Source organism: Cyprinus carpio, chromosome B5, assembly GCF_018340385.1.
Source record: "Cyprinus carpio isolate SPL01 chromosome B5, ASM1834038v1, whole genome shotgun sequence".
In the NCBI taxonomy this organism is placed as follows: Eukaryota; Metazoa; Chordata; class Actinopteri; order Cypriniformes; family Cyprinidae; genus Cyprinus; species Cyprinus carpio.
Window position 1 is genome coordinate 2,154,243 of NC_056601.1, and position 24,135 is coordinate 2,178,377.

Sequence of the window (24,135 nt, forward strand, 5' to 3'; positions counted from 1 at the left end):
CCAGCAGGACAATTAAGTTCATTATGAGTCTCAGAAGCGTGTACAGCGGGGATTCTCCATCTTTTAATGAGAGGGAACGCTACTACGAGGATGCAAACAATCTGGGGAGTTACTTGCCTTAGATGTCCTAAAATAGGTTTTGTTACCTTCAAATTATCCATACAACAACACAGAAAAATACACTCTTCATATGTAGTATTCACTATCATACCAGTATAATTATGTCACATTCTGGGTCTGGATTTATGAAAACATTAAATAAATGTTAGGGAAAAACCTAAGAACTGCTATTCTTGAAAAGTTTTTCTGAAGAAGAAAATTACAGGTTTTGGTGTTATCGAGTGGTTTATGATGAAGACTCGCTGATCAATTTCAGAGTACTCGTGCATCCAGAATATAAGTGATGTGCACTATGTAGCAATTGTAATGTTTGAAGCAATCCAATAAATTAAACATTTTGGGCTTTAAGACAAGTTTAAAATGAGCTTTTTTCAGATTAGTTCCTGGTTGAATCAGTCTGACAAATGACTGAATGAACTCACTGAATCATCATCTGACTCACTAACTGAACATCCAGTCATCATTACTTTCAGCATCTGTCTCGAAATGAAGCTTTGTGCAATTAAAGCTCATGAAAATTCAAAACTGATAAATTCACTACAAACAGATACACACGATCATCAATATGACCTTGAATGACCTGTACTCTCTCAGCTTGAGAGCAGTTTGCAATCTTAACAACTGACGTGATCTAACTCTAATAAACATCCCGCTGCTTTATTTTACAACGGGAATGCAGAAACAGTGAAAAGTTCAAGCTCCTTTACAGTGTGCAATAATAACGCATGTGTGGCGGCTTCATCTGTTGTCACTTCTGCCGTGGCACGTTGCAGATGTCAACACCCTGCTGTGCTGTTCTCAGGGGAAACAGTGTCAGAAAAGTCTCTTTCGATGAGAAAGGCATCCGAACAAAATTCTTTTAGTGGAGTACTAGCTGTGCAATGATAGTAGGATCCGCTGATTTGTCATACTGGATGGAGAGCCACAAACCTCTTTTCAGCTCTACATTCTCAGGGTCAGCATAGTTTACAGTTTCACAAATCAAGTTTTTCTGTAAGAAGAAGCTTCAGTTTTTTCAACTTGACTCTTTGAATTAGTTTTCAGCCTGTGGCTACAGCTACTCAAAATATTAATAAATGAAGTAGAAATAAGCCTACACTTTAAATTTTTAACCAGTAGAGACGGTTAACATTTAAAAGAACAGCTCACACAGATATGAAAATTTGCTGAAGATTTACTCACCCTCAGGCCATCCAAGATGTAAATGAGTTTGTATCTTCATCTCAGCAAATCTAGAGAAATGTAGCATTACATCACTTGCTCAGCAATGGATCCGAATGGGTGCCGTCAGAATGAGAGATAATATCACAATAATCCATCAAAACTAATGCTTCGTGTTCTGTAATAAACAAATCCTTAAAAAGACAATTTTAACTTTAAACTGTTGTTTCCAGTTAAAATAGAAGCCCTCTCTCCATAATCTTGCTTTCTCCAGTAAAAAATTAACAGAAATATTCACAAGCATCAACCATTTACAAAGCAGTCCAAAATGGTGGATTTTGATGTGAGAGGGCCATTTTTTCTTAAAAACACGTAGCTTTTCACTTGACAAGATGTTAACTGATGGAATGGAGTCGTGTGGATTGTTGTGATGTTTTTATCAGCTGTTTGGACTCATTCTGGCGGCACCCATTCACTGCACAGGATCCGATGATGAGCAAGTGATGTATTGCTAAATTTCTCCAAATCTGTTCTGATCAGGAAACAAACTCATCTTCATTTTGGATGTCTTGGGGATGAGAACATTTTCAGCATATTTTCATGTTTGGGTGAATTATTCCTTTAAATAAATCAATAACTAAATGGGCATTACTTCATTCATTTGCAGCGTTGCTCCATTAGATGCTAGTGTTTTGTAAAATTGTTACATGTCTCAATGGAAAACTTGAATCTGAGGTCAGTCGCTGCATTCTTGGCTCCAATATTTTTGTATAACGAAAAGCTCAAGTCTCCAATATCCACTCAGAAACACAGACAGCAAGCTGATCCAAATGCATGATCTGAACAAGACATGATGCATGATCAATACACAGACAGATCACGTTTCTGTGTATTATAGTTCATTGCTGATAGATTGTCTGAGGATTGCATCAGCAATCAATAAAACAGGTCCAACAGTTTAACCGCACATACAGAATCAACAGTTTGCAGTTACCTGTCTCATTAGAAAAAAAATCAACTAAACTAAATCAGAAAACCGTTATTGTAAAGTGCAATGAGATTTCACAACTTTAGTGGTTCGGCTAAATTTTTAATCAAATAAATGCATGCTTGGTGAGCATAAAAAAATTCTTACGGTTTCAAAAACATCTCCAAATTCAATGTACAGGAAAGCAAAAAGGCCTGTGCACATATTTCAACTATCATTCATCTCTCGACTAAGAGCCAACAGCTGCAGGTGTCAAAATGTTACACTGGAAATTTATGGTTATGCATTGCTATAACTGATAATAGAGCATAATTGTATTTCTCAGAGGGTGCACAGACTAGTTTAAGCTTCCTATACCAAATTAACACCATCATTTTGATCAATCTTCATGAGCACCCCCTTTACTTAATGTCAACTAACCAGGGGAAACAGATTTGATCTCATTACTGTCATGTAGCCTCTGGCTAAGAATACATGAGCTATGACGTCCAAAATTAGATTCCCACATCCATTCTAATGTGAGTCCCACATAGGGCGAGAGTGAGTCATAGCTGTCTCTATTGTTTTAAGCGAGCTTTCAGGGCTCTGAAAGGAACAGATATGATTTATTTTTTGTTTTGCAGTAGTTGAAAACTAGACAAATACCTAAGACACAGATATAAAGTCTAAATAACGTCATAATCAGAGTATTTTCAATAGCCATGCAGAACTGGACAGCTATCTCTATAATTCCCATTTCATTTGCACTAACTTACACCTGAAGAGTGTGAGATATTTGCTTATTTAATTGAATGCAATTTTCCCCATTCAGTACACAGATAATGACACTGCTGATAACAGCAATGAAAACTTTTTACCCAAGAGTTTAACTTTCATCTTGTGTAGCTTCCTCTAGGGAGCGCAAAAGAAATACAAATCATTTTAAATGAACGAGACTTAAAAGACTGTAGCCAAATCCACAAGCTGTTCATGGTTATAATTAAAGTTTATGGCCTGTATTCACAGAGCTTTATGAACAGTTACAGATCTGAGGTCAAGCTTTATCCATCTTCCTGTGCATATGAAGGGAAACTTGCTTGCACCTTATTTTTGTAAGCAACCATATGGTTAGAGTAAAGAAAAAATTGAGATAATGGAATTATTTCTGAATTCTCAGTCCCAGATTCTTCCCCGATTTTAATAATTTACATAATTAGAGATTCATGGACATTCACCAACACTGACAGCAGCACAGCACTGCTCAACTAAAAACAAAAATGACCTATATTGAAATCAAAATCGTTTATCCATATCCACGCAATGCGTGTAAATAATGCTGCAGATATTGGAGAATCTGTGATGATGACTTGACGTTGAAAGAGTTTTAAGAGATTTAGGACTACTGATTGGTGATTATATTTAAATGCATACTTCTGTGAAATCAGAAAGAAAAAGGCAACAATGTTTGCACTTCTGTCTTGAAGCTTTTCTCATCATTTACTTGCCTAAATCTTTTCTTTTGTTCAGCAGAACAAAAAAGATATTTTAAAGAATCTCAGCTGCATGGGTCCATTAACTGTATGGACAATCCTTCCTCATGCTCTTTCGGTTTTGCCCATCACTCCATCTGCACACATCTGCATGGCATAGGCTAATAAATGGCACTGTTCTGCTCTATTTGAGTCTCCGGCCTGATGGATTCATTATCGACAGAATTATGTGCAATTCATCAGCCAAATATTATTCTCTTCCTGACAGTTTGCTAAACAAAAGCAGAGTCTATGTGTGTTATCAGACACTTGACTTAATATATCATATCCTCCTTCACATTTCTAAACTCTGCATCAGAACATTAAAACACTGAATTCACAAAAAGAGTTAGTTTATTTGTGTGCATTTATTTACACAGAGTACAAGTGCTTATCGTGAAATCTAACAGAACAGCATAAAAATATTTCAAGCCCATTAACAAGAAAGCACAGCAGGGAACAAGGATAAATAGAAATGGAGATGAGCACTTCATTAATGGCCTTAAATTCAAACTGTAGCCCATTATGTCACCATAATGTTTAGAAATACTCCAGACCACAGGACATCTGCACACAGAGCGCTGTTAATCCAATCTATCCCCCCCTTAAGGGAACAAGGGAAAGAGGTTAGACACAAATTAAAAGAGGACACTATCTGACAGTTCACACTGATATGTTTTCTTTTCACTGGTTGTGAAACTGCTACACAAACTATTAAAAAAAATCTCAAAGGTGATGTTTTTCTTTATTTCAAGATGAATAAATGTGCAAATCATTATAAAAGCTCAAATACTGAACATCATACTCAAAATGACAGAATCCTATTCCCAAAAAAAATCTGTCAGCAATGAACAAAGACCTTAATGCTGCTACTTCATAATTCATCTTTTGACTCACAAAGTAGCTCTGGTCAATATTACAATTAATTGACTCTAAAGGCTCATTTTCTTAGGAACACTTGAGCAGTTCACTCTCTGTGAAAATGAGGGACTGAACATGCTCCCCCTTTGCTTGCAATTGTCAGAAATTAAATCTCAAAAACTGATGGTATGAATATGTCTTAGAAAGTTGTAAAGCTACTAAGAAACGTCTTAAATAAATAATATATGGGAAGATCATAAAGACTATGTCACAAGTCTGCTCACTGTCCTCAACATAAATGCAGTTCTGTATTGTGGCCATATGGGAAAACCAACTGAGAACAACCTTCTTAAGATCTGTGTAAATGCCAGACAACACCCAGATCCCCCATCACTTCTCACATTCAGGAGAAATCACACGGTCTTTGTTACCTTGAAGGTCTATCGTCTGTTGTCTAGCGAGCAGTCAGTGAACAAGTGTGCCTTAGGTACTGACATTAGCTCTGGTGCTGCACCTGAGTGCTGTTTTAAATACAGATGGCAGTGAGGTTTTGAAAGTCAGAGGCTGGACATAGATAAACCTTCTCAATGGCTACCCAGAGGAAACTGAAAAACCAGTCTGTTTCCTATTATTTGCATAGGAAATTTAGCATGTAAAGGTCTATATTAGAACAACACATATTTCCAAAACAGTATATTAATCCAGAATATCAAACAGCAATGGGTTGAGCTCTTAATCCACAGCTCATCCATCTGCTCTTGGCTCATGCTCCCAAACCAGTACACAAATTTATTATAGTATTTATTAAAAATACATTTTTTTTTAAAAATTCAAAGCGTAAGTTCACCAGTTTTCACCTGGCTTTGTATTGTAACAATGTTGGTTGTATAAGTAAATGAACAATGTGTATTATTTTTCTGTTACGTGGACCAAGATATCCACGATTATTTGTAAAACTTATCCAATCTCCAGGGCTTTCATTAAAACTACAGATGTACTTCAACATTTTCATATCCCCGCTCAAAGAAACAAGTGCCTAGATATCTTAAAAATCAAATGCAAGTTGGTATTTAGGCCATGTCCACATGTACACGGGTATTTTTATAAACAGTTTTCCTTTCTTTCGTTTTTAAAAAAAATTCTCCACCCACATGAAACGTCTCCATTTACTATCGTAACCTCGGTTCCCTGAGAGCGGGAATGAGACATCACAAAGACATTTCTCCATTATGGGAACTTCCCTTTCAACCTTTCTGAAATCCTATTGGCTCATGCCGGTCCAAATGACTGGCCAATTGTTGCGACATATGCAAATTGCATCCAAATACTGACAAGCTCAAGAAGCAGTATATAATGTGGTGCACGCGACAATGGCGTCAGAATCTGATACTGAATGCCACTTAGCTGGTCGAGCAGCGAACACGTCGACCTCCGTGATGTCTCGTTCCCGCTCTCAGGGGACCGAAGTTACGATAGTAACCGGAGACGTTCCCTCTCAAGCTTCATAACACAGCATAACACATAACATGATAATGGTAGCACGAAGTGAATCAGACATGAATAACAGGAAGAAGGTGAATCAGACATGAATAACAGGAATATAATATGTTTATGGGTAGGGTAATATTGTGATAGGATGGATTACACACAACGCGAGCTCCTCCGCTGATCCACGCCTTCCTCCGTTCATCCGGCTCCTCATGAGGAGCAGTAGCAAACACCGCCGTGGTCGCTGGCCTGGGGTTATACCTCCGTTGGGAAGAGCCAGCTTCCGATGAGGACCTGGACCTTGCCATCTGCTGCTGGAAAGTGCGCCTCGGCATCACATGACTAATGGCTTTGGCACACTTTTGAGCCTCTGCGAAGCTTTCAATAATGGACTCCATGGTGTCACCAAAGAGGCTGGAGGGAGTCACAGGAGCATTCAGCAGCACTTTACAGTCTGCATCCTTGAGGTCAGCCAGGTTTAACCATAGGTGCCTCTGAAGGATGACCATAAAACCCATGGCCTTACCCATGGCCTGGGCTGCTCGCTTCATTGACATCAGTGCTGAAGCCACTTCGCCATCAGATGCATATGCTTTATTAGCGAGGTGGGTGGTGGTCCTGCACGGCTTCGAGGGGATGTCCGAGCTTAGAGTCTTGGCTGCTGCAGGACACAGGTGCGCAGCGATGGTCTCCTCGATGGGATGCCCTTGAGTCAGTATTGCGGGTGGACCTGAAATACCAGGAGTTGAGCTTACTCCTTGCAGTCTCCTCTGGAAGACACCAGGTAAGCTCCAAATCCTTGAAAGCCTTCGACAGAACCCTCATGAGCTCCTCCTGGAGGTCTTGGGGCCCCATGCTGTCTGACTGATCGAGCTCCGATTCCACCCAATCCTCCCTCTCCGAGACTGAGATGGACATTGAGTCATCCCCCTCCTCGGAAACTGGGCAAGGGGGCGCCCGTTGGGGTTGGGTTGGAGCAACATTGCAGTGGGTCCAGAGCACATGGACCCACCGAGTCAATGCCTGCAGTCGGACTCCTCCAGCGTGGGCCAGGCCCAGGCAGTGGTCGTGTTGATCCGGCAGCTCTATTGGTCCTGCGCAGATCTTGTAGACTGCAGCCATGATGAATTCAGCAGGTGAAGTAGAAGATTCTGACATAATTGTCACGTGCACCACATTTTATACTGCCTCTTGAGCTCATCAGTATTTGCATGAGATTTGCATACGTCGTGACAATTGGCCAGTCATTTGGACTGGCGTGAGCCAATATGACTTCAGAAAAGTTGGAATGGAAGGAGTTCCCATAACGAAGAAATGTCTCCATGATGTCTCATGAAAGCTTGAGAAGGAAACGCAAAAGCACACTATGAAGCACTGTCAAGAGCATGCCAAACCAACAGGTGGCGACATAATCTCAACCGTAAAGCCATGTTGGCCAATCAGAAGCCTGAAAAATTACCAAACTGCACAGAAAAAGCTGCAGTTTTGAACATACCCGCGTTCGTGTGGACAGGGCCATAGACATGAAATACTTCTGGCATGTTGACATATCCTGCGATCCAAGCTAGAAAATCTATGATTTTTAAATCGGTATTTTGCTAAACCCTTTATAATTATCATGTATGAGGCTTTATGTCCTTAATGTATTAATTATGAGATTATAGAGTGCTGCAGCTGTGACGTCAAAACCTGGGAGACTAATTTGGATTTCCTTGAGATTTTCCTATGGGTTTTTATGATGGAATTTTCCAATTAATTTGTAAAATAAGGTCTCAGGTAAACAAAACTTGAGGGTACTTGGCCATTTGTGCATTAAAAAAAAAAAACTGTTTCAAAATTCACATTTTCAGTATGGTGTATGTAAATATTTAAATTTAAATATCATCAATTTATATTTACAGCAGACCTTGTTTTACTCAAAGTGAGAAACACCTTTAGAGAAATCTCAAGGGGATCCATGGCTTCCAGCTTTTGACATCACAGCTGCAGCACTTTATATACAGCATTTGTATTTTTTAACTATTCAAAATGAAATAGCAAGCACAAAAAGGTGTTTAAAAGGGTAAACAAAAAAGGCTGAGAAGAAATTCTGATGTACTGACCTAATCCACGATTTAAAAAAAAATCATGACAGCACAGTCTGCAAGAAGCCCTTTCTACAAAACACACCAAGAGCAAGCAGGTTTATGCCTGCAAGATGATGAAATAAAGACAGTGTACTCTGGACTACAACCTGAAAGAGAATAGTTAAAGTGATCCACAACACTGAGCCTTATGTTGATTCTTCAAACTGCTAGAGTAAATCAAAGCCTGTCACAAGCTGCTCTATCACACTCAATGCTTAATGAATGTCTCCACCTTAAAGCAACTTCCTCTCCATCAATACACTTTACAAAGATCACTTTATGGTTATCTTTGGTAATGACTTTAGGCTTGCATAGTAGGAGATAGCTTTCGAAGCAAAGAATGCATTTAAGCCAAATGCATTTAAGAGCAATGTCTACAAATTCATAATATGCATATCTTTCAGTTATGTAAACCATGTGAATGCCAAAACCTCACAAGCACGTTACATTTAAAAACCAGTGCAATGAATGAAGAGAACAATTTGCTGCAGATCAGCACAGTCCCTAACTCACTCTATCAAGGAGTATGTTATACAGTAGCGCAAGTATTTTAGGAAAACCAGCTCAACTCATTTCACATATGAAATCTCATCAGAAAATACCAATATCATTTAGCATTTGAAGACCCCTCAAAATGCACACTTAATGCACATCAACTGACTAAACGTTTACATGAGAAATGGAGAAATAGCTCAATGCATTTAGTCAAACCGCAGGCCTTGTGGCCATTTAACTGTCATGAAACTTAGTCCAGTGAACAGCTTCCAATCTCTCCCAGCGTTTCACGAAATAGCGCGTGACTGAAATCGCCGCAAACTTACGTGAAAACGAAGAATAAAGTAGTGGATCCCACCAGAAGAGTGGCGGCAGTGGACACCGGGATGTATTTGGTGGGTTTAAATCTTTTTCCAACGCTGTTGGGCATTCTGTAAATCCCACATTCCTCGTTTATTTGATCCCAGATGCACGCGAACACGAACACAAATCCCGCACGGTTCAGCGCCAGCCGGCTAAACGCTTATTCGCTCCGTCACATGCACCGTTAAATCGTGATCCTTGAATACGAGATCGCGAATACGAGACTGAAAATCCCACCCAGCTCAATTCAGCCCACTGCTGCTGAGGTCACCGCAATGCTTGAAAGGTGGAGCCTTCGCTACGCAAACAGAGGAGGCGACGCGCGCGCGCTCCATCAGAGGGGCCTTGGCGTTAGTGTTGAGCTCTGAAGCGGAGTACAGACTCGGGCTTATGATGGAGAAATCGCACACGGGGTGGTTGACACACACACACACACACCTCTTCTTACTCAAAGGGAAATCATGAATGAACCAGCATATGAAACATCTGAAAATCATATTAATCAAATATCAAAACACACAACTCAGTTCGCTGAGGTTTGGAAAGACTGCAACTCAATGCAAAACTAAACTTTCAATGTGTTTTGTGGGTTTGTGGTGTGATTTGGTATCTTGTGTCCTCTGGTGGTAGATTTGGAGAATTATCCCGTTTACGTGACTACAATGTTACAAGAAGCGTAATCATTATTGTTGCCCTTCTTGTTGTATTTTTCCTTCCTAATTATTTTTATTCGATTATTGATGGTACTTCATATTACGCATTTAATTAATCATTATTCAGGCAATAAACTGGACAAAACAACGTTCACATTAACTAATGAAAATAAATAAGTGAGCGTAACTAAAGGAATTTCTATCGTAAAGCTTATTTAAAAAAAAAAAAACAATTCTATGTTACAAGAAGCGCAGTAATGGTGTACAGTCATGCACTTCTATTAACTAACTTCACAAACCACAACATTAGATTTAACCAATGAAAACTGGAATTTATGTCTCATTAGTTATTAGTCATTATGGGTTTTTTTTTACTTTTATTTTGAAACATCGTCAGCGTGAGAACACCGGATGTGATGTGATGCTTAGCGCTGGAGCTGTTGAACATCTGTTGAAAGATTCAGCTAAGAGGTGATATTTTTATCACTTGGCTTTTAAAAAACTTTATTTTTATTCAGTGTTGTTAAAATAAACAACGTCGTTTGTTATTTAAGCGCAAGAAAGCGAACTTTTTTCTTAGTTTCCGCCTCGTTGTTGTTCTCTGACTCATTCTCAGTAAGTCAACAAAACTGTGCTGTTTTTATCAATGCCTGCCTTTCGCTAAAATCATTTGCTGATAGTGAAAACCGCTGTTGTTTATCGTGTTGTCCTTAATAAAGATGCTGACTGAAAAGAGCAGCATTAGCCAGGTTGCTAACACACTGTACACAGCGACTCAGTCGTCTTAAGTGTAACGAGCCTAAAATCAAATAGAGAAAAACTCAAATTAAATTGATCTGTTGAGTAGACAGTCTCTACCGTGACAAAATATGTCACCTTCTCACTGCTTGTGGGTCTCTGACACGTTCGTCTGTCAGCGAGGCCCTCTATAGACACTCAATCTGTCAATCAAACCCAGCGCAGACAAATAAAATGATTAAATATGTCTTATCAGGAGGTCATATTAGCCATATTCCTCACAGCAGGTGTGTTTCTACCTGGGCAGGTGAAATGGCGTGTGCAAAAGTGCCTTTAGATGAACTGCATGTGACTGAACCCTTTGGACCACAAGGCAAAGAACGCACCCTGCCAGCACTGGTGAGTGAGGGTTTACTGTAAGGCTTTTTCCTGCATAATTAACTGAATCATCACTAAAGTCCAGCACTTCTCTGAGCTGTGTGAATGATGATGCCCCCTCCCATCAGCACCCGGACCGTAAAGAAGAGAGATGTTTCTTAAGCTATAAACCCCCGCCCGAGGATGGCACAGCGGCGCTGCTGGAGGAGTTTCTGGAGAACGCTCAGTTCATCTCCGAGGATCTGGAGTGGCTGCTGGCTTTACCTCATGACAAATTCTGGTGTCAGGTTTGACTCTCTAACATACAGTTGTTCATGGAGATCTGAGTAAAGTGAGGTTATACATCTCTTGAAAAAGAAAAAAAGATTGGTTAGTAATGAAGATGCAGTACGGCATTACATTGCACCCTTACATTATATAATACAGGCAGATGTCATATTGTTTCTTTTTTGTATTCTTTCTCTATTTAAGTGGTGTTTGATGAGTCATTACAGAGGTGTTTGGACTCTTATTTGAGACACGCTCCGCGTGGTTTGGACCCATCTGGTCTCTCATCTAGTCCAGCTGTGGCTGACATGCAGAGGAACATTCATCGCTCTGTGTTCATGGTCTTCCTCAGGATGGCTACGCACAAAGAGTCTAAGGTAAACAAACTTCTTTTTTTTTTTTTACATAAATTATATTGTGCAATATTATTTGTCTTAGTCCTATTATAAGTCCTACAGTAGATACACTTCTGTTCAAAAGTTTGGGGTCAGTAAGATATTTTAATGTTTTAGACTTGAAATATATAAATATATTTTAAAATGTCACTTATTCCTGTGATGGCAAAGCTTAATTTTTAGCAGCTATTACTCTAGTCTTCAGTATCACACAATATTTCAGGAATCTAATCTAAAACGCTGATTTAATGTTGAAGTAACATTTACTATTAGCAGTTGTGCTGGTTAATATTTTGGGGATTTTTATTTCATTTTTTTTTTTTTTTTTATGAATTAAAGGTTAAAACGGCCTTTAGTTAAAATAGAACCTTCTGTGACATAATAAAAAATCTTTACTGTTACTTTTGTTCAATGTAATGCATCCTTGCTGAATAAAAGCTTAAATTATTATATATTTTTTTTTACATAAATTATATTGTGCAACTATATTACTTGTCTTAGTCCTATTATAAGTCCTAAGGTAGATACACTTCTGTTCAAAAGTTTGGTGTCAGTAAGATGTTTTAATGTTTTAGAGTCTTCTATACTCACAAAAACTAAAAATATATTTTAAAATGTCACTTATTCCTGTGATGGCAAAGCTTAATGTCCAGCAGCTATTACTCTATTCTTCAGTACCACACAATATTTCAGGAATCTAATCTAAAATGCTGATTTAGAGTTGAAGTAACATTTACTATTTGCAGTTGTGCTGGTTAATATTTTTGTGATTTTTTTTTTTTTTTTTTTTTTGATGAATAAAAGGTTAAAACGGCCTTTAGTTAAAATAGAACCTTCTGTGACATAATAAAAAATCTTTACTGTTACTTTTGTTCAATGTAATGCATCCTTGCTGAATAAAAGCATAAATTATTTCCAAAAATAAAAATATAACTCATCCCAAACTTTTGATCAATATTGTAAATGTTTGCTGGTGGTTTTGTATTAAATTACATTAAATTAATATCATTGCAATATATTTGTTATTCAGTGGGGTTCAAAACTGTTTTTTTTTTTTATTCCTCAGGAGAACTTCATTACCCCTGCAGTGTTTGCAGAGATCATTTACAACAACTACCTATTTGACATTCCCAAAATTCTGGATGTGTGTGTGCTGTTTGGGAAAGGGAATTCCCAACTGCTACATAAAATGATCGGTACACAAAATCAAATAGTATCATAGTATATGTATATAATAAATATCTTTAGAACCCACCTGATTTTTTTTAAATCACTCACAATGGTTTCCGTATTTAAAACTAAAATATCATTCTTTACTCTTTTTCCAGAGAACATTTTTACTCAACAGCCCAGTTATTATGCAGACCTAAATGAGACTATACCTTCAATCAGCCAGGTATTTCATGTGATCATGAGACATTTCTAAATGCTTTGATTCAGCTGAACTTCCTAAAATCCCTGTGTGTACATTGTAGGTGTTTGATACGATATTACAGATGTGTGGTATTCAGTCAGAGGACACAGGAACTGGTCAACCCCTCAAACTCAATGCAAACAAATGCCAAACTGCCATGACCATGCCAGAGGAGGTAACCAAAACAAAACTTTCATACTGACTCTAACTTTAATTCACACAGTGTCCTAAAAGATGCAAACACAATGATTATATTTATATATATGGATTATGTCTTGTAGGAGCTTGCAGACTTACTGCTGTACATTTGTGATACTTGCACTACTATCCACTCTTTCCTGGACATCTTCCCTGAAGCTTGTTCTACCTTCAAAGAACACAACTTTCTTAACAGGTCACAAAAACATTCACTATAATTCACACATACCTGTTATAACTGACACAAAAATAATGAATGAAGCATCTTTCAAAGTAGACTATCGTCATTCTATGAGATGGCAGTTCCTGACCTGGAGAAAGCAGTGAAGAAGAGAAATTTCAATAAAAGGTTAGAATGGCTGACTTGTTTTCTTAGAGACATACTCGCACGCGTTCGTGAAGTTATACAGATTGGTTAAACTAGATGCAATCTGTCTCAGTTTACAGGAGGACATGTGGAGACGAATATCCCATTCAAGAAAGAAAATGGTAGAGATTGCTCACCTGCTGCTCCAACACACCTGTTTACAGCCCATACTGGAGGGGTGAGGAAAATACATGCTTTAAAACTATTACATAAGCAAGGATAGGAATGGATACCAGATATCCTTGATCCCACGTTTCACTCGTTTTCACAGCACTGAAAGCATGGCATCCTGTGTAGATGATCTTCTACAGAACTTCACAGCTTTCCTTCAAGAGAAAAGGTTAATTATGTCCAAATTTCTCAGCAAGGTCATGGTTGTGCATGTAATCTATGACAGCCAGTGTTTCTCTCTTTATCTCTCAGATTCCTGGCAGATTATGATGAACAGTTCTCTATAGCAGATGACATCAGTCTCCTTCAGCAGGCCTTCCCTCATTTGTATCCTTTACTGTAATCCTGTGGATCACTGTATGCTGATTTCCAGTGGAATAAAAGAGGAAGCATTCTTCCATCTTTCAGACTTCTACTAGAGAAGATGACCTCAGTGAATTCAGAAATAAGATGTCCTAATTTCTAATTGTTTTCCTACATGCTTCATAATTAATGGTGCATTGATACCAATTTCCTGTAATTCCAATATATGATAGCATGTATGCACAGCATTCATTTCATTAATGTTGCCATGCCAGTGGGGTTATTGCAGCATTAACGATGTTTATGCCGTCAATCCACTGTCAATTTAATCTGTAGAGTACCACAAAGCACATTCTGCCTGACTTCTTGCCTTGTCACGGAGAATCAGAATAATGCATGTTTTCTAACATTTTAAGCTCCTTTCTATGATTTTCTGCTATTCTCCTTGACCTGTGCACTCAGAGACGACACCAGGACGTCTTACCTTTTGCAGGGTGTAGAGTCTGCTTGGGAGTGTGTGGGGAAAAAGAGAAGCTTCCCCTCATCAGCCAATCACAGCGCAGGAGCCAAAAGCAAGACTGGCAGAGATTTAGCAGCTTCCCAGAAGGAAGGAGCAGGAGTGTTGGGAGACAGAGACGAGTTGATAGGAGCGGAAGCTATGACTGATGTTCCCTGTAAGGGTGACAACGTGAGTTCATTGGCTGCTCATACAGTACAGGTCAAAAGTTTGGAAACATTACTATTTTTAATGCTTTTGAAAGAAGTTTCTTCTGCTCATCAAGCCTGCATTTATTTGATCAAAAATACAGAAAAAAATGTAATATTGTGATATATTATTACAATGTAAAATAATTGTTTTTAAATTTATAATACTTTAAATTATCATTTATTTCTGTGATGCAAAGCTGAATTTTTAGGATCATTATCACATGATCCTTTAGAAATCATTCTAATATGATGATTCATTATCAAAGTTGGAAACAGTTCTGCTGCTTAATATTTTTTTCAGAAAATGTGATGCTTTTTTAGGATACTTTGATGAAAAAAAAAAAAAAAGAAGCTATGTTTTTAAAATATAAATATTTTGTAATAACAATATACACTACTGGTCAGTAATTTTTTTTCTTTCTTTTTTTTAAATAAAATCAATACTTTTATTCAGCAAGGATGTGTTAAATTGATAAAAAGTGATAGTAAAGAAAATATATTATTAAAATATATATTATTAGAATGTTTTTTTTTTATTTTGAATAAATGCAGTTATTTTTAACCTTTTATTCTTCAAATGTATTAGACAGCAGAACTGTTTCCAACACTCATAATAAATCAGAATATTAGAATGATTTCTAAATGATCATGTTATAGACTGGATGTTACATGTGACACTGAAGGCTGGAGTAATGATGCTGAAAATTCAGCTTTGCATCACAGGAATAAATTATTTTTTTTAAAGTATATTCAAATAGAAATCTATTATTTTAAGTTGTAATAATATTTCACAATATTACTGTTTTTTTCTGTATTTTTGATCAAATAAATGCAGGCTTGATGAGCAGAAGAGACTTCTTTCAAAAACATTAAAAATAGTAATGTTTCCAAACTTTTGGTCTGTACTGTATATCTACTACAGTATGTTGCCTGGTGTAAAAAAGTTGTTGTTTTTTTTCTCTCTTTTTTGGGTCCTGTAGGGGGCAGTGTGCACAGTGAGCGCTGGAGAACTGGAGTCTCTGCTGTGCCATATCCGAGACCTGCTTCCGGACTTGGGAGAGGGATTCATACTGGCATGTTTGGAGGAGTATGGCTACAATTCTGAACTTGTCATTAACAACGTCCTGGAAGATAAACTGTCTCCTTCTCTTGACAAACTGGACAGGGCAATGGCAAGGTAAAGTCCAACTGAAATGTCTAGGATTCATGGTTCAATTCAGGTCCACTTCATTGTTGCGTACTGGCCCTGTAATGTTTCCCTGTAGGCCTGCAAAGAAAGAGCTTCCCTCAGTTTTGAGCACCAGATCAAACGCGTTTGACGATGATGAGTTTGACGTGTTCAACCGGGACCAACTGGACATGAGTCGCATTTGGAAAGGCCGGAGGTGAGTTCTGTGATCCCAAGTTAGAATTCAGTAACTTTTCCCACTTAAAAAAGCATTACCCTATCCTGCCCTGCAGTGCATTACTCTAAATTGAGTCTGATTATTTAAATGAGCTGCTGAATATTTAATGTGTCCACTTGGTCAAGAGAAAATAGTCTTTGACAAGTACAGCGTAAACTGACATCGCATGAAAGTGGACTCATGAAATATTCAGCTCAAGCTGTGAAAGATGCTTTGTGTCAACTAGAAATAAATATCTCTGCATTTTTCAGACAGAGGGAGAGTGTGCGTGCCACGCTCGATGACAAGCAGCACATAGAAGAGCAGAGAGAGAGATATCAAGCCTACCAGACAGTGGTGGATGAGATTCCCATAGAAAATGACCCCTCCAGAGACCGCGATAATGCTTTTGGCACATATGATTATGATGACGAATATGACGACACGTATGATGTCAACCAAATAGGAGCCAATGATCTGGATGAAGAGGATGAACTATTGAACCGCAGGTATGAGCTGTGACTGATGTACATAAACTTGCATCTCTCTTTAATGTGGGTTTTCAAAGACCATTTTTGAGATGAGAAATGCATTGCAAATAGTGGATTTATATTAGTACAGTACATATACAGTACAATCCAAATTAAACCAAAATTGCAATATGGCTTATCGGCTTTCCTTCAAAATATAAGCTTGATATTTTAATGTTTGAAGATGAAGAATACAGTCATAAATATTTGTATTTTTATAGTCAATTATGATTATTACTGCAGTCAAATAGATTTAAATGTTTTTCCTTTAGGCCGTTTACTACCCCACAAGTTCTCAGAAAAGGCAAACAGGCTCAGGAGGATGACGCAGATGAGGATGAGGAGGAAGAGGACAAGGTTTGAATAAAACACTTTATTCTTTCTTATTTTAAAATAATTTTGGTCCCTTATGCTAGACTTTGTTTTTTTTTGTTATAGATCACATTTCAGTATCTGCCTTTTCTCCCCGTGTAAATAGAAATTACACTGATTTGAAATAAGTTACAGTTTTAGCTCCTCTCATTATGCACATTTCTATTCATTTACGATGGTCTTTTCTTGGGTAATTTTGATCAGAATGAGGCTGTGAAGAAGGATCACTTCGTCCAGGACCCAGCAGTCCTCAGAGAGAGAGCTGAGGCCAGGAGAGCTGCTATGCAAAGCAGGAAAGGGTACGTTTAATTAAGATATCATCTAATTAATCTAAAACATGGATCAGTCAGTCATTAATTGATTTTACTTGGCTGCTCCCGATAGCTACAGACCACCACCAGCAAGTCATGTGGTAGGTGGGCCGAGGGGGCGGGGCCAGATGCAGGACACCGTTTTGGACCGTCGCAGAAAAGAAGCGAATAAGAGCAGAGGAGCCAATCACAATCGCAGAACGATGGCTGACAGGAAGAGGAACAAGGGCATGATCCCTTCCTAAGACTTTTACTTGAACAACAGCACATTGCAGAGTTCTTGGAGAGCTAAAAGCAAAAACAGTACCTGAGGTTAAATGTAGCTCCTCGTTTACAGAAGATCGATACGCATCGAGATGACACTCTGGTCTATTACACAGAGCTGTCACTCTTCCAGAATAAAAATGAGTTCTCATTGAGTTTATTTTCTGAAATATGAATCAACAGGCTGAGTTGGAGTTTGAAGTGCTTAGTAAAATGCACAGGGATTTTTGTCTGTAAGGGATCAAGATAATCATCTATTTTTTTTTTTAATGTTCTTTTTCTTAGTGATAGTCAGGATAATGTATAACAAGAAAACAGTTTTGTAAGGTAAAGGAGTCATGTCTTTTGCCCTGTAACACACAAGTTTATTGAACAGTTATTGCACTGTTAAAGAAAGTTCAATAAATAAATCAAGGAACATCAGGTTTGAGAATGTAGCATCTAAGATAAATCTGAGTATGAACTTAAAAGATGTGGTACGTTACATGATCAAAGCAAAAATACAGCTCATAACATCCTGTTCCAGTTCTTTAAAGGTTTAAAAAGCGATTAAGACTTGACCTCAGAGCAGTCTTCTGAGAAACCTCCCCGTTTGAGTCATTTTGTGCCAAAGGCTGTGAGCATTCATCATTCTAGCAGAGAGAGACACATAATTTTTCCTCATATAGACTTTGAAAAGGCAATGTTCTCTTGCCATGTAGGGTAACATATTTCTACTTACTAGGATAAATTCAAAGCCTTTTGTAATAGAAAGCATATTTAAGAAAGCTTTTGAATGAAAACAAGCCTTTGGAAGATAAAACAAGAATAAATGCTGTTCTAAAGGATGTGTTTCTATATTGTTCCTCTCTTTGTGAGTGTTTAATGGTTGTCTTCCTGTCTGGCAGGTGCCCTCCTGAGATAGCTTGGAGTCAAGACGGCTCATGTATCATGACAGAAGCGTGAGAAATGAGGGGAAATTTGGCATAAGCACAGATCGAGACTTGTCTTGAGAGTCCATATTCCTATATTCTATCATTAAGTACATTAACATGCGCAGCTGTAATGAAGCTACAGCAGGTTTTTGCACAGATGAGCTGCAGTCTTCATCTATCCGTTCAAGTATATATGACACAACATGTAATTAAAAATTAAAAGGATTAGGAACACATCTTTTGGGGCCAACTGTAGCTGAGCTACTATTGCTTTATCATTAAAAAAAAATTATGTTCTTGAAAGAAGTATTACGAAATTTAAAAATAACTTTTCTATTTTAGTGTATTTTCAAATATATTTTTTCATGTGATGTCTGATGGCAAAGCTGCATTTTTTTTTTAAGTAGCCTTTACTCCAGTCTTCAATGTCACATGGTTCTTTAAAAATCAACTTTCAAAACAGTTGTGCTACTTAAAAGTAAAGTTTTTTGAGAATGAATTAATGAATAGAAAGTTTTAATCAATATACTGCATCTTTGCTGAATGAAAGTATTAATTTCTTATTAAACCGGCCCCAAACTTTTGAACGGTAGCATAGGTTCATTAGTCCAACTATGCAAAACCCTGACTAGAATGAAGCATTTCCATGACATTTCAAAACTAAACTGAAGAGAAACTGAACTTCTAAAATGCATGTAAATGTACTTACAGTCTCTGTTAATTCTCTTTAAGAGCACAGTAATAATAAAAGTCGCTCTGTGTAGCAAGAAGGCACAGGGCATCCTTGCAACTCTTTGTATGGAATACTGATACTTGCATGTATCTTTGACTTTACCGTGTAGTTTCGAGTAACAGACCTGATTAACATACCTCTTTTTCTCCAGATTGGTGCTAGTACTGGAGCTAGAGGTTTAGCTGACGAGGCCAAACAATGGCGTATCACAAACAAACATAATGATAATGTTTCTGCTTAAAGGTCCAGAAACATTTTATATGTTCTCAAAAGATGTAAATATCACAACTTCAAGCTCACGGCATCTTTTTTGGTGAAAAAGGGTAGAAAAGGGCTAAGTTAGGCACCAGCCCTGGTCTCGTATCAGAGGAAAAGGTTGAGTGATATTGTACTGACAGATACTATTTCTTTCTTTTTTTTTTCTCTCTAAGGATTTTATCCAAACTTTGTGCCAACCCTTGTTTAAACAAAAAATTGAGACTTGAGGGTGTATGATTCTTCCTTAATTCGAAGAGATCTGAAATATTTCTTTTTTTGCTGTGCATGTGACTTCACAATCCGTGTATCTGTAAATCTTTGAGCCGGCTCAAGAAATGTGCGCAAAATAACTGATCCCATGTACAAGGACCTACCTTCAAGAAACTTCACAAGTGGTTTGACCAAAGACCAGGAACTAGTCCTGACTCCTGTGGTCTCTTGAAAGAGAACTCAAGGTTTATAGTCTTTGTAGAGGTCAAATGGAGATATTCTGACCTTACAGTACAGTGGAGGGGTTTAGTTGCCATGTAAAGTTTGAAAAAGAAGAGTCAATCCAACTCATAGAAATTCAAAGTCCTTCCTGGTCCAGCTTAGTAAAAATGACCTGGGAGAAACGGGACAAGAGCAGGAAGAGTTCTCTTCAACTTATGGTGATGCTGGCCAACTACTGATTGACTGTGCATGGAGCAAAAATATGTAGATGAGTAAGTAAAAATGGTTAACAAATGACAATATTTCTATCTTTCTCACCAAGCACGCTACGTTTGCAGAGAGGACAGGTCTGCTGAAGGAGCAGCCAGGGATCCACACAATCTCTGTGGAATTCATGGAGGCACGGTAACACCCTCAAACACTAAAACACAGGCAACACGAGCAGTGATTAAACCGCCTCTCTTTATGGAAGAATATCTCTACCGAGCAAAAGCATAGGATCTGTCACCTGGTTGTTGTTGTATTGCTCCAGACAAACTGCACAACTGTCCATCTCCACCGGTTGAGTTTGTGTTGGGTCACATGATCTTCTCACTTTGGGTTGCCGGTATATCCTCGTCTTCAGTGCTGATAATCTCTTTAAAATGTCTTGCTTTAGGTCTGACTGTGAGACAAAGAGTTTATTTCTAAGTTTATTTATATTATATACTTTGTACAGTGTATAGACTGCCACTCCAAAGTTTGGGGTCAGTAAGAGCATGCCTCTTATGCTCACCAAGACTGCATTTATTTGATCAAAAATGCAGTAAAAACAGTAATAGTCTCAAATATTACTGCAATTTAAAATAACTGTTTTAATTTTTTTTTTTTTTTAAGTGTAATTTTTAGCATCCTTCAGAAATCATGCTAATAAGCTGATTTGGTGCCCAAGAAACACTATTATTATTATTGTAATATTATGTAATATTTATGATATATATATAATATATTTAATATTTTTGTGGCAACAACGGTTAAATTTTTTCAGGATTCTTTGATGAACAGAAAATTCAAATCTAATTTTTTTTGTAACATTATTAATGTCTTTTAATTTAATTTCAATTTTGATCAATTTAGTGCATTCTTACTGAATAAAACTTCTAAAAAATCTTACTGACTCAAAACTTTTTGAACGGTAGTGTATGTTTATGACAGGATTTCCTTAGAGTCTCCACTCACGACTTTCTTCACGTGTCATGAACTTTTGAAAATATTTCTAACTTCATAAAACAGCGTTCACCTGTAAATCATCATTAAGCTGGTTGTCCTGGAGCTGCCAGCGTGCATGAACTATGACCCCTGTGGAGAGCACCAGGGCCACCAGAACAACAGTGTTCCAGAGCTGCTGGAGATATTTCTGGACAGATGGACAAAAAGGAAGAGAAATTCTCTTTGCTGACTAATAAAACATGAAGCATTAAAGGATAGTTACCCAGAAATGAAAATCATCCTCATGCCCTTCCAAACCCATAAATGATGACAGTTTTTTCATTTTTGGGTGAACTATCCCTTTTAGAAACAGTAGATGAGTACATGACAGCGCTGACATATTTTAAGCAGTGACCCTGGATGATAAGAGATGTCTTCATGACACTCATACCTGGACCTGAGAGTTGGTCTCCCCGGTGCAGATGACCCCTTGCCATTCCCCGTACAACCCTCCTCTCGAACGTCCACAGCTGGACCACAGGGTCAAGGTGGCCCCCTTTGACACAGCACTTAAAAATATCACACTCCTACACTAATGAAGCACCACATGAGTGAAACTAGGATACGTCAGAGTAAAATCTTACCAGAGTGTCCTGTAGAAAAGACTTGTAAGTGATTTTTGCTGTTGCATGAAGGCCCCTAATTGAATAAAGGTAAAATAAGACACATTCCAAAATTCAGTATATTGTTTATTCAGAAGAAATCGATAATTTAATGACTGAGGATTACCTGAGGAGTGCTCCAATGAGCTTAGTGACATTTTCTGATGTCTGAATGATAATGACTGGCTTTGAGAGGACCTGAGAGAGATCCATCTACAGAGGAAGAACAGTTTTTTTTCAGAATACTTATCTTATAATACAAACTATTATGAAATCAGCTGAAGGTTTATGGATCAGAACAGCAAAGCTCTCACCTCTCGGACAGTATTCTGGTTTAAAGCCAGGATGATCAAAGCAGATGCACCCAAAACAAGAGCACGCTTCATCTATGGAGGAAAGATCTGTCAGTTTGATCAATACTACCTCGTCACCATGTTTAAGTCATTAGTTTGAATACCTTATTGACCACAGAGGCAGCAAACGACTCCTGGTTGCTGTTACTGGAAACTGTGCCTTCCTTTATCTGGACCGGTACCACTCCAATCCAGGGGTTCAGATCCTTCCCATCACTGCTTTCACTGGTGGTTTTAATAGCTTTGTCTTTTATCTGCAGAGAGAAGCATTGATGCTTAAGACACAATATGTCCCACAAAACTGCATAAAAAAAAATATATCACAAGAATGTTCTTTCGTTTCATTTAATTTGCTCTCATTTTGATTTTACAAAACAAAACAGTTTATACACTTTTCCTAATTTTCTCAATTAAATTATTCATAGAAGTAAATGCTATTTTGTCAGTATTTGTAATATTTAATATAACATTAATGCAGAAAAATTATGAGATTTACTATTTTTTGCTGCTTGACATTTTAAAAGTCTGTATCATTTCATGTTTTAGGGTTATAATGACAAAATATTGGTTAGTGTCATATTTATATCTGATCTGTAGGTTTAAATTTATGATTTATGATATTTCATGTAAATATACAAATATACTTTGTAGTTTTATATAATTTTAGCAGTTTAGCAAAACAAAAGCAGCTCTGCTTCTATTTTGTCAATTAATTTATACATGATGTAAGTTAGTGCTATATTATCAGAATTTACACAATTATTTAATCATATGTCATTATTTGTAATATTTGACATAATTTGTGCATCAGTGCTGACACAGACGACATAGAAGAAAAGTGTTCAAATGAAAATATAGTAAATAATGCATGTTTTATTTGCATTCAGAATAGTGACACTAACTTGCTGTCAAGTATCTGTCTTGGCATGCATTTATCATCACTTACTAATATGAGGTCTCCATTGAGGTCTTGTTTCTTTTTGCTGTGGTTTTCCATGAGGTCGTTCTCCAGACTCCCCTGGACCACCTCGCCCTGCAAAACATGCTGATGGTCATCCAGAAACACCTCTACAAAAGCCACCTGTTCGCTGGACACCAGCGACCAAAGCCACAGCCAGCACAGCGCTGAAAGACAAGCTAACGCGCCCATGGGATGAATCACACTAAGTCACAGACTCAAACTTTGAGCCAAACTGCCTCTGCTCTGTCACCTCCTGCTGATGTAAACAAACTAAGCGAAGTGGAGCTCTTCTTCTTCGGCTCGCTTTTCCCTGAACTAGCTAGAACGGAAACTGCTGTTACAGATGATGGTAAACACACGTAAGCACGTCAGAGTGCGCTGTGTGGTCCAATCATTCTTAACGACACACCAAGCTCCGCCCACTTCGTGTCTTCTCAGGTTTGTATCCGCATTTTCTTTCTATTTCTACTTCTGTATTTCATATATTTCGCTCGGGCGTTATGAAAAAATATGCGCTCGCCACCCAGTGGGAGACTGTAAAATAGGTTTAAATTACTTTTTTTTTTTAGCTGTATAATTTTTAAACTTTTAGGTTTTCCACTCGAAATAATTAAATATTGGATGTTTCTGTAAAACCTTTACTCAACAGTTATGTACGTGCGAATGTGACAATAATGTCCATCTTTAATATATATATATATATATATATATATATATATATATATATATATATATATATATATATATATATATATATATATATATATATAAAACATATATATTTATATATACATACATACATACATATATATGTATATATATATATATATATATGTGTGTGTATATATAAACAGTCCTTGTTTATAATTTGGCAAACATTTTTGTCTATAAACATCTTTTATTTATATTTATGTTTTAATTTAATTCGAATAAAATATGCTAAATCGTGAACAGTGAATGCAGATAGATAGATAGATAGATAGATAGATAGATAGATAGATAGATAGATAGATTTATGTAGTGTAGCACTGCATTATTATCTTATTTAGTCGCTTGTGTGTGTGATCTCC

General features: G+C 37.5%; 3 protein-coding genes across 7 annotated transcripts in view; 1 reads left to right on the forward strand and 2 right to left on the reverse strand.

Moving 5' to 3' along the window:
- The window catches only part of LOC109093664 (palmitoyltransferase ZDHHC8B), a 57,570-nt gene extending 48,058 nt beyond the window's left edge, over positions 1 to 9,512 (reverse strand). For both annotated transcript variants that reach the window (XM_042723567.1, XM_042723565.1), the window contains exon 1: positions 9,074 to 9,512. Coding sequence is in view for 1 of the 2 variants with exons in the window: in XM_042723565.1 (XP_042579499.1) it covers positions 9,074 to 9,177 (104 nt within the window). In the remaining variant the exon portion in view is untranslated. The remainder of the gene's footprint in view (positions 1 to 9,073) is intronic.
- Positions 9,513 to 10,121: 609 nt separating this feature from the next.
- Positions 10,122 to 18,391, forward strand: LOC109047410 (activating signal cointegrator 1 complex subunit 2-like). Of its 4 annotated transcripts, none has more exons than XM_042723563.1 (19): positions 10,122 to 10,234; positions 10,809 to 10,900; positions 11,008 to 11,167; positions 11,351 to 11,523; positions 12,608 to 12,737; positions 12,870 to 12,937; positions 13,017 to 13,130; positions 13,237 to 13,349; positions 13,431 to 13,502; positions 13,594 to 13,698; positions 13,792 to 13,860; positions 13,944 to 14,018; positions 14,457 to 14,682; positions 15,683 to 15,879; positions 15,968 to 16,087; positions 16,360 to 16,596; positions 16,890 to 16,974; positions 17,194 to 17,288; positions 17,374 to 18,391. In XM_042723563.1, the coding sequence occupies exons 2-19, from the start codon at positions 10,814 to 10,816 to the stop codon at positions 17,543 to 17,545; spliced, it is 2,298 nt and encodes a 765-aa protein (XP_042579497.1). In that variant the 5' UTR covers positions 10,122 to 10,234; positions 10,809 to 10,813; the 3' UTR covers positions 17,546 to 18,391. The 4 variants fall into 4 exon arrangements, with proteins under 4 accessions (XP_042579497.1, XP_042579495.1, XP_042579496.1 ...); XM_042723561.1 differs by having other exon boundaries at positions 10,138 to 10,234; positions 10,786 to 10,900; XM_042723562.1 differs by having other exon boundaries at positions 10,170 to 10,234; positions 10,789 to 10,900.
- A 585-nt stretch (positions 18,392 to 18,976) lies between these two features.
- Positions 18,977 to 23,418, reverse strand: LOC109090309 (RING finger protein 215-like). The gene is made up of 10 exons (XM_019104103.2): positions 23,051 to 23,418; positions 22,209 to 22,358; positions 22,066 to 22,137; positions 21,879 to 21,964; positions 21,734 to 21,788; positions 21,541 to 21,645; positions 21,181 to 21,297; positions 20,410 to 20,565; positions 20,220 to 20,322; positions 18,977 to 20,073 (listed from the first exon to the last, which is right to left on the reverse strand). The coding sequence occupies exons 1-10, from the start codon at positions 23,252 to 23,254 to the stop codon at positions 20,060 to 20,062; spliced, it is 1,062 nt and encodes a 353-aa protein (XP_018959648.1). The 5' UTR covers positions 23,255 to 23,418; the 3' UTR covers positions 18,977 to 20,059.
- Between the last annotated feature and the right edge of the window lie 717 nt (positions 23,419 to 24,135).